Below are 11,151 nucleotides of genomic sequence, written 5' to 3'. Positions count from 1 at the left end.
GTCGGTATAAGGTCTATATCTTGTAGTGTTTGTCTTTTCGTATGGCATAGACGCTTCAATATGAATGTATTCCCCAAAAACATGTGGAATCTTGCAATTCGTGGCAGTCCTTGCAACCAATACTGCAAGGGCTCAAGGCAACCTAAATGCAATTATTCTATTACATTTAAGATTTTTAAACCATAATCTAGAGATAGCACGATAACCTTTTCAACTAAAACCCACAATATCACATGTCTCTACAATTTCATTTGGTTTTACTGTGTCCTTTAAGTCCTCTACCAATTCTTTGAGAGTTGGGCCTCTCAAATCCACATTCTTAGGTGACTTAAGAATTCTTAAAATATCATTCTTATTCATGGTCTCTTTTAAAAGACTAAATCTCTCCTTACTCTCTTGAATATTAATGCCCAATATATTAGAGACATATTTCTTTGCAAGATTCAATCTTCTTTTCTTTACTCTCTCACACAAGCTAGTTATATTTTTTAATGGTATCTTTCTCTCTCTGAATCATATTGGAGTTTTCTTTAGGTGTGCTAGCTTATCTTGTAATGACTTATTAGCATTTTTCAAAACGTCAATCTTATTTGTAAGCTAAAAAATGCTTGTTTGTGCAATTAATAATGCTTTTTTCATTTCATTCATTTGAGCCATGTATGTGTAAGATGTAGAGTATAACCTTGTACAATAGCCAAGCATCCCATTATAACCTTCCCCAACATATCTCATGTAGTTATGAATATTAAAAAATTTAGGAGGTTTACTTGTGGAAGGATCCTTGGAATAAATATTTCAATCCACCCACAAATCTATATATTTCTTACCTTGAGTTCGCAATCTATTGGTCTCCATCTCATCTGTTAGTACTCGACGATGTATACTTCTCCAAGATGAATAAATTGGATCTAGTTGGATGGTAAGTTTATACATGCATGTGCTCACATCTCTATTAATTGCAAAGATATTGCTAAACATTTTAGCATATCAATGACAAATTAATCTCACAGTGATAAGAAAGTGAGCACAAAGAAGAAAATGGTGAAAGTGTGTGAAAAGAAGACCGAGAGTAGACAAACACGATTTAGGTGGACATATCTCAAAAATGCAAATTCTCTCAAGTTTCAAGACAAAAACGGCCAAAAAGATGACATTGTCATAAATTAAAGATGAGGGGCAATTAATGACTGACCTCTTCAATAAATTAAATAATCTCTCATTAATCACATACGAGCAACCGAATTTGACGATTTCATTCTTTCAAAATCTCAACTAATTAGGAGCTTAATCATTTTCTTACAAGTGCATTTTTTGAAGCATTTTTGGCCCTAATGAAGGTTCTCCAAGCTATTCTGAAACCCTTCTACCACCTCATGGATTAACTTTCCAACTTATCATTCCATCAACATAGGCAATGCCCCTCCTATAAACATGACTTCCTAATGCAGATCTCCTTTAGAATAGCAAAGAATCTATGAGGTTGTCTAGGACATGCTACACAAGGGCATCATTCAGCCCTCCTCAAGTGATTGGGTCTCTGAACCTCATCTCATTTGCAAAGGACAACATCACTTATTGGTTCTGCATTGATTTTTCCCTTTGAACAAAGTGAAAATTCATGATGGGTATCCATTACTACACATCGATGATTTGTTGGATTAGCTAGGAAAATTGTGATATTTTACATCCCTTAACCTCGCCACAAGCTTTTGGCAGATTTCCTTGAACTTTAGTGATGCACACAAGACCACTTTTAGGACCCCTATGGGATTATTTAAGTTCACCCGCATGCCTTTCAGGTTGTCAAATATGTTACTAGTACTTTCCAACGGACTACTTACACCCTTTTTCAAGATCTCATACTCAAGGGTGTTCTTCTAGTATACTTGGATGACATTCTAATACATACCCCCATATGGGGCGAACACTTGCAGATCCTAGAAGAAGTCCTCAAGCGGGTATGAAAATTCAAACTTCAACTTCACCTTCACAAATGCAAATGGGGTATTTCACAACTCAAATTCTTAGGCTTCATAATTTTATATGAGGGCATCTAGATTGATCACTCTAAGGTCATGGCTGTCCAGGATTATCCCCCTCCTACATCGGTCCAAACTCTTCAAGGTCTTTTTAGGGATGGCAAACTTTTCACTACGGTTTGTCCCAGATCTGTCGGCCATCACATACCCTCTTCACCAACTCTTAAAGAAGCATGTCCAATATGTGTGGAGTGCGGCTTGTCAGTGAAGTTTTGATACTCTTAAAAGGGTAATCTGTGATGCAGCTCTGTTGGCACACTCCAATTTTCAAAAACCATTTAAGCTTCAAGCAAATGCCTCCAACCACAGTTTAGGAGCTGTGTTACTACTACATGAAGATGAGATGGGTAAGTGGCAGCCAATATCTTTTATCAATCGCTCCCTTATCCATGCAACATTCTTGGTATGGTTAGGTGGTCTTCCACGTTCCCTAGGTCGTCCTTGAGTTTGAACATTCCACAATAGTTAAAATAGTGCTATTACATAAGCTAAATGTATAAAATTGATGTATACTTATTGTTCTCTCTTATGTATGTGCATATAGCTTACCATAGAATATTCAACATATAATATTGTTATAACCATATATAAATAAAAATAACTTAAAAATCATTATCATACTAAAATTAAACATCACAGCAAAAGTTGTTTTTGTGAAAAATAATGCGATCAGTAAATATTAGCTTATATATATATATATATATATATCTCGACGTAACCGCGACGAACACGAGGGGAGCGACAAATACGAGGTGTAGAACTCCAAGCCTCGACGACGAAGCCCGTAAAGCCGGCTTAGCGAGAGAGAGAGAGAGAGAGTGCGCTGCTTGTATGAAGGAAACGATGGCCGTAACGGCGATTGTTCTGGCAGCTGCGGTTTGGATCGTGTGCTCCAATTCCATGATTAATAATTTTGCAGAGGGTGCGATAACGATGCACGTGCTGGCAAGGCTGGGTGGCGGAGGCGGGAACAACTCCATGCAGGTGCACTGCTGGTCGGGCGACACCGACCTGGGCTCCCAGGAGGTGGCGGACGGGCAGGAGATGGCGTGGAGCTTCTCGCCGAGCATCCTGGGCAACACCCTCTTCGCTTGCGACGTGCAATGGAACAGCTCCTCCGCCCACTTCGACGCCTACGACTTCTCCCGTGACTTCATCCGTTGCCTCTCCGGCGACTGCCTCTGGCTGGTCTCCCGCGAGGGCTTCTACTGGTTCGAATCTGCCCCTGGCTTCTGGCAGTACCAGTTCCCTTGGCCGCAGCCGCAGCTCCATTGAAGTATCCCATTCAACCCAAAATCGTGAACGGATTTTCCCATCAATTAAACTCCATTTTATCTGCGGGTGCTATATAACTAAACGTTTTGTAAACTTCAAGGCCCTTCAACTTCGTTTTTAAAATTTAAAAGTTTTTAACAATTCATTGCTTAAGCTTAAGCATCAGTTCTTTTATTTGTATGCAAATCGTGATACTGCTAACCCGCGTTGCCCAAAACTAGAGCATACGATGCATCCTGATGCTTCCACTTTCGTCTCCTTATATTTTGTGACCTCTCAAATTTAATGACCATTCTAAAGTATAGAGACTTTATTCCTTTCTTACACACACACATATGTATATCTCCCAATTCTATAGGCTTTGTGCTCCACATCAACGGATCAACACATGAAATCCCCTCCTTTCTCTGACCCCAAACCTTCTCAATGTTCAAAGCGAGCTTCAATTTTGTATTCTTCCTTTCTAAGAAGGGCATATGCACAAACATGTCCACAAAAACAATAGATTGATCCCTCTTCCAAAACAAGCTCTAGTAGAGGTATCTTTTATTTCAAGTACAAATTTCAATGTGGTGTCCAAGTGAAGGTTCACATATCAAGGTACTAAATGTTGAGATACCTTGAGTTGATGGAATTCAATTAAAATTTTTTCCCTTAAGCACAAAACAAGTTGCCTCTAATAGGCTAGATAGTCAGTGTAGATTCTTGCTAGATGATTCACAAAACTTAGGCTCCCAAGTTCAAGTTGATATTGCACAATTTTGGGTCTAGGCTTGTAGACTTGAGGTGCTCTCAAGAGAAATACCTCAAGTTGGTCGATATGTGGGTCTAAGGTTCTTCATGAACAACCAAGTCTAGCCTAGGCTGCCTCTTAGTTCATGTCCAAGGATTATTCTTAAACAACCAACCCTATGTGGAAGGTCCCTTCCATGTGTACAAGTATTCTTAGCACAAGCTAGGGGCTCTAGGGTGGTATCAAAGGCAAGATCAAATGGCTCGAATTCTTATTTCCATTTTAAAAATACCCTAGGGAGGGTTGCCAAGGTAAGTTTTTGTATCGTTCTAGTTAAGTTCAAGGATAGAAACTTCTAGGTTGACAAGGTAATGCTTTGATGCACCAATATCATAGTGGAACCAATCTTGAGATGAATCTTATGTGTGGAATTGCTAACTCAAGGTAATCCTAGAGGAAATATCTTAAGTTTAGTTTTGGAAAGCAGAGTTGAGTCTCTCTTTAATTTAAACTCAAGTGGTCACAACCTAGCAATTTGGTTAGTCTTGGGATGAAAGCACACGTGGTACATGTGGGATCACTTCTCCAACAAGAATGTTAATGTTTGAGAATGTGGGGCTCAGTATGTAGCTAAAGGATTTTGAATACCTTGACTATGTGGAAATGAAAAGAAAGGCTATCTTATCGATGCCAAACTCTAGTTACAAGCCTTTTGATGGGCTGGAGGGACAATGCAAGGTTTTGATAGGATGATCAGACCTCTTAGGTTCTTTTAAGCTCATATTTGAGAAGATTCTTAGGTATTATGATTGTTGACTCACAACACTCTTAACTTAATGCAATACTACATTTTCCACAGATGGACCCTTTTCCATGACAAGGATCACCCTCTAAACAAGTTGGTTAGACTTAGATGCATGCAAACTAAATGCTTCCCCTTAGATTGGGTCTTCCAAATGAATAATTAGGCCTTTTGTGCCAACTCATGTATCCATGGACTAGCTTAAGGATATTAAATGTATTCTAGGATACATTCTTCTCTCTCTAATTCACAATTTATAAATCTCCAAATAGCTTAAATGGTTAGTAAAGGGCTCCAAAAGGTTATTCTCTATCTAGTAATCATGCAATGCTTTTTGACTGCAAAGATTCATCCCAAAGTCTTATGCATGCAAGGATAGTCTCAAATATTATAATTTATTATAGGTTTTTTTGGCCTTTTCATGATTCTCTTGAATGGATGCAAACTACAAGTAATGGAATACAATTGATATGATCCTAGTGAAGACCATGAAGAAGCATTATGGTCTTTAATTTTGCAACCCATGATGGTATCCAATGATGCAATACGTGTTTCCCAAGACTTCACACATGTATATCCTTACCTACCTCGTAAAAAAGTCGATAATATAAAGTGGACTTCACATACCTCAATATGTGTCTAACTGCATCCAAATGAGGCTTTCTATAGGCATATACATAAGCTGATTGACAAGGCCAACAACATAACTCAAGTCTAGTCTTGTGATAGTCATGTAAATCAGACTCCCTACTATCCTCCTAAACATAATAGGGTCTTCTATCTCATCCCCAACATCAACACTCAACTTCACATTTTGCTCCAATAGTACGGAAAGAGGCTTATATGCTTTCATACCATACTTGGATAACATATCCAAGCTATACTACTTGTGGGATAGCCATATACCATCATCATATATGATCACCTCAATACCAAGAAAGTGCCTCAGCTCACCCAAATCCTTCATCTCAAACTTCTTCTTCAAAAATTCCTTAACTTCAACAATCCCATTGTCATCGTTACTGCATCGTTACCTACAATAATCAAGTCATCCATGTAGATGACTATGATGAATAAGCTTGCATCTCCCTTTCTCACGTAAAGTGAGTGGTCAGCATCAGAAACATAAAAGCCAATGTTGACAATATACTCTCCTACCTTATCAGACTATGCTCCAGGTCTTTACTTCAACCCATAGAGTTCTTTCCTTAACCTGCACACATATATGGGATGCTCTAAATCCTCATAACTTGGTTGGTTGCTCCATATACACATTTTCTTGCAATTCACCATGCAAGAAGGCATTCTTGATATCCATTTGCTGCAAATTCCAACCTTTCGATGTTGCCAAAGTAATCACATATCTAATATTTGCCATCCTAGCAACAACTAGACTAAATGTCTCTTTATAATCTATGCCATATGTTTGAGCATAGCCTTTTGCAACCATAACCATTTGCATGACCTACTAACATAACCATTTGCATTATGCTTGATTTTGTGAACCCAATTACAGCCAATAGCTTTCTTGCCCTTAGGCAATGGTACCGAATCCCAAGTTTTAATTGGCTTCTAATGCAACCATCTCCTCATCCATTGTTGCATCCCAATGAGCATGACCAACAGCATCCTCAAAACAAGTGGGCTCAACATCCTCAACCACCTTTACCATATAAGCATAATGGTGAGCTGTATAACCTTCAAAACCAAATATTTTGATAGGGTATCTAACCTTGCTAGACTTGCGTACCACTAGATCACTCAATGGAGCCTTTACATTACTATGTGTTCTCTCTACACCTGGTGTCCTGATTGAAGGAATACCAAGCTCATCATCCAAACTCTCTGAGCCACTGGAATCTCCATCAAATCCCAAATGACTAGTAGATGTATCATTACGATCCAATACTTTCTTTTTCTCTTTTTCTTTACTTGCAACACTTATAGATGCACCTAAAGATGTGTGGCTACTCCTTAGTCTCCCAGATCAAGGGCTAACTATAGATGTAGTACGATATGATGTTTCTAGTCCACTAAGGCTTTGTGATTATTTCTTTTCTTTCTGCACATAACTATCATAATTATCATCATCATCCAATACATCACCACTAGATGCATACCAATTTCTCATCTCATCCAAAATAACATCCTTGCTCACTTTGAACTCACCTGTGTGACAGGGTTATAATAATGATATCCTTTCTGCTCTAAAGAGTATCCAATAAAAATATATTTTTCAATCTTTGGATGAATATTCTTTCATATAGCACATCTGGCACATAAACATCCTTTAATGCAACCAAACACTTTTAAGTGTGATACATTGGGCTTCTTACATGTAAATCATTCTTTAGGGGTGATCCCATGAATTACAATTATGGGAGTTCTATTCATAATGTAGATAGCCATATGAATAGCTTGAGACCAAAAATACTTTGGCATATTCCTTTCAATCATAATGCATGTGCAACTTCTATAATATATCTATTTTTCATTTCTTCAATCCTATTTTGTTGTGGGATATACTTACAAGTAAATTGTCTCTTTATCCCATGAGATCTCAAAAAGTCACTAAACTCATTAGAGAGGTACTCTCTCTCTCCATCTGATCTCAAGCACTCAACTTTCAAGCCTCTTTCTATTTCAATAGTAGCCTTGAAAGTTTTGAAGTGCTCAAATATATCACTCTTTCTCTTCATGAAGTATACCTATAGCTTGGTTGGATAATCATCAATAAATGTGACAAAGTATTTGCTATCACCAAGAGATACGTTCTGTGTAGGTCCCCAAACATCTTTATACATATCATCAAGTATGTTTTTTCTCACATCTCTGTCATGTAAAAAATATTGTCTTGTCTGCTTACCATTGATATGATTTACACACTTTAGGAAATTTTGCAACTCTAAAACCAAAAAACGCTGTAACCAATCCAAAGTGTATTGATTTCAACCTTTGTACATTTGTATGCCGAATACATTTGTGCCATATTTGAATGTCTGTAAATGAGTCCTTTGCTTTTAGCATACATGACAGCATTCATAGCAAGAATTCTAGCATCTAAAGTGAACATGCAGCTAACTCTACTTCCTTTTACAACCAATCTATACTTATTATTAAAGTCTTCTACAAAACAACCTTTTGGATTAAATCGAACCTACAACCCTTGCTCTACCATTTGGCTAATAGACACTAAGTTCTTTGTTATTGATGCCATATGTAATACATTTGATAAAATTTTTGTCTAGCCATAATGCAAGGATAAGGGAACATTTCCAATATGTAAAACTAGGTGGTATGAATCATCACCCATCTGTACATAACCTGGATTTTATAAATCCTACATCTCACCAAACCATTCAGCATGACTAGTCATATGATTAGATGCACCTAAATCGACATATCATACATTATCATGTGTCCTCTTTCCTATAATAGCATTCATCATATGATGCTGCATAATAAATAGATAGTCACTTTTATCTTTATTTTGCCATAAAGACAATGCATAGTCTTCTTGTTGCAATTTACCATTGTGTATATCATTATTCTTAGCATAATAATGAGTTGCAATATGACCTATTTTGCCACAATAATGACAAACAATACCAGAATTGCCAAAACTTATATTTTACCATCCACCTCTTTCTCTAGAGCTCCCCTTGTCTCTAAAGTTTCCACAGCCTCTTGAAACTTGTATTTCACTGAATTGTTGATTTAATATGTTTTGCTAGTTATCACCAACATGTCCTATACCATGGCCTCTCGAAGAGGATCTACCACATTCCCTTCTTGAACTTGAGTAAAATGTTGTACTTCTTTCAAATGATTCACCTTGCATATTAATCTCTTTAGTGATCATGAGAGTGACCAACTTATCAAAAATTGGAAATGGCTTCTATACATATAAAAAAGTGACAAATGATTTTCAAGTCTTCTCGCTATTAAGACCACCCAAAGTAGATGAAACCAAATCATCATTCATAAAAAATTGCATCGGTTGTTGGCCAAAGTATCTACAATGCTCCTCACCTTCAAAACATACCCATTGACATATATTTTTTCTTTCTTCAAATTATTCAACTCTTACTTGAGTTAAATCTTTCGTGCCCTTGTATTTACTGAAAACATGTTCTTAAAATTATCCAAGATGCATGCGAAGTTTTTGCATTTTTGATATGCCACAACATAGTATTATTAATGACTTCAAATAGCCAATACATCACCTTTTTGTACTTTGCATTCCATTCTTTTCACACCTTCAATTTATCTAAAGTTGCAGGGTTACTCACCTCTAGCTCCTTTTCTTCACTTGATTTGAACTCACAAAGGCCTTTTTCAATAAGAAAGTCCATAACACAGAACTTCCATGATGGGTAGTTATTCTTGTCTAGCTTCTCAATGATGGGATTTTCAGAGTTCTTTGCCATTATTACAAAAATGATACAAAACAACAAGTCATTCTTCTACAACCTTTTACAACACATATACAACAATACATCAAGTAGTCTTTTTCATTGATTACTCAACATAGTACATGTAATTTGCAACCTATTTGTAGGATAAAGCTTATGTTGGAAGACTTTAGAACTGATAAATTTAAAATTTTTAATATGTACATCCACTTTCAATCAACAGAATCAAAATTATAGTATACTCTGAAACTATTGTTCTGCAATCTTGCAGCTCCAAAACGGAGCCCAAAATGGCCTCAGATGGCCATGGGAAAGCCCTATAGGGTTGATTTGTAGAATGTAAATGCTTTACTCATACACCAAATCTCATAATAGTTTGAAAGTTTCACTACGCTCTACTTCAGGTGCCTCCATAGGCACTATCCACAAGAGAAATAACAGAAGAATAGGAGAGCTTCTGATCCATTTCTTACTTGCTTAAATCCTTTCTTCCTCTCCTTCACTTTAGCCTTCAAAATTAGCCTCTCTTAGTGGTGCTACTTTGATATCATGTCAAGAATTATGTGGTGGGAGACTTGCTTGAGTTGTTGTGCCAAACACACATCATACACACAAGAGAAAGCTCACTCAAGAACCTAAGAAGAGAGATGAAGGCCAAAACATTTTCTTGCTCTTTTTTTTCTTTTTCTTTTTCACACAATAAAATGTACACAAAGTATACATAAGTTACAACATAAAGGAAAGTGGTCTAGTAAGTCAAGCAGTGTATAACTAACTATACTAATCGATTGACACTATAATAATGCCAGCTATAGGTAGGTACAACAAACTAAATATAATAAGTGATAAGTCAATGGTTGTGTGAGGATCATAATGACCACCAACATGCTAAGTCTAGACATGCGGATCCATCTAACCAGGCAGTCCATCATCAATGTCTGCACGTGCTGATCTTGCCATCTCAACACTATCTAAATCATAGAGTGCTACATAGCCTAAATATTTGCATCTCAATCTTTTAGATTAGAATTATCCACAAGGACTATGTATTCTTTCTCTTGCCCATCTCAACTATAGACATATACATAGCATGAGCCATCCCTTCGAGGATGGGTATGACACATAGCATCACAAAGTCATGTGGCATATCCTCTTGTCACACAAATACCTGTTGTAGGTCCATTCACTTGTCAAGGATGTGGAAGGACCAAGGAGAGTGGAGAAGGTGGAGGATCCTTGAGGATAGAAGGGATTTTGATTATACCTTCAGAGTCAATAGATCCCCCTAGTGAGGATAAGTTATGGTATGACATAGGTGAGTGTGGTGTCCTCAATACATATGGATATGGAAGGGAGGTATATTCTTACCTTCATAGTGTCACGCATGCCATATGAAAATATTATTTCTTATTCTTCAAGCAATAAAAACCAAGCTTGTTGGTAGAAATAATAAATGTTATACATAAGATATTTCAAAATCTAGAGGACAAAATATTTGTCAATTGTTGGGCACCATGCACTCAATATATTTGGGATGTTTGGACACATTCCTATTATTTCAGGAGGTTCAACCACTTAGTTAGTGACTACCTCTCATATATTCTCTTAAAATCAAATCTACACTCTCTTGCTCTACCATTCAACCAATAGATACCAAATTCTTTGTGATGGATAGCACATGTAAAACAACCAATTTGCTTCTAGCTCCTATGGCTTGATAATATCTCCTGAAGGCCTCAATATCCAACACCCATGCCCATTTCTTTGCTATGCTTTTCACCGTTCGAATGAGTACTTGCACTATTCTAGGAGGCAAGGGTTCATTGAATCTTTTTCATTCATCTAGCTTAATATCAAAGATCACTGCAATGGTAAATTTCTCCTCAA

At 37.1% G+C, this 11,151-nt stretch overlaps 1 protein-coding gene across 1 annotated transcript; it reads left to right on the top strand.

Moving 5' to 3' along the window:
* Window positions 1-2,847: 2,847 nt before the first annotated feature.
* On the top strand, window positions 2,848-3,324 carry LOC148036895 (self-incompatibility protein S1-like). Its single transcript, XM_087677202.1, has one exon. The coding sequence runs from the start codon at window positions 2,871-2,873 to the stop codon at window positions 3,312-3,314; it is 444 nt and encodes a 147-aa protein (XP_087533328.1). The 5' UTR covers window positions 2,848-2,870; the 3' UTR covers window positions 3,315-3,324.
* The last annotated feature ends 7,827 nt before the right edge of the window (window positions 3,325-11,151 follow it).

This window comes from Lygodium microphyllum, chromosome 4 (assembly GCF_053477565.2).
Source record: "Lygodium microphyllum isolate KBCC chromosome 4, Lygodium_microphyllum_v1.1.10, whole genome shotgun sequence".
Taxonomy (NCBI): Eukaryota; Viridiplantae; Streptophyta; class Polypodiopsida; order Schizaeales; family Lygodiaceae; genus Lygodium; species Lygodium microphyllum.
This window is presented reverse-complemented; position numbering and strand designations above follow the sequence as displayed.

What these genes read in the sequence shown, in the direction of transcription:
- LOC148036895 (XM_087677202.1), top strand. Translation starts at nt 2,871, where the DNA reads ATGAAGGAAACGATGGCCGTAACGGCGATTGTTCTGGCAGCTGCGGTT.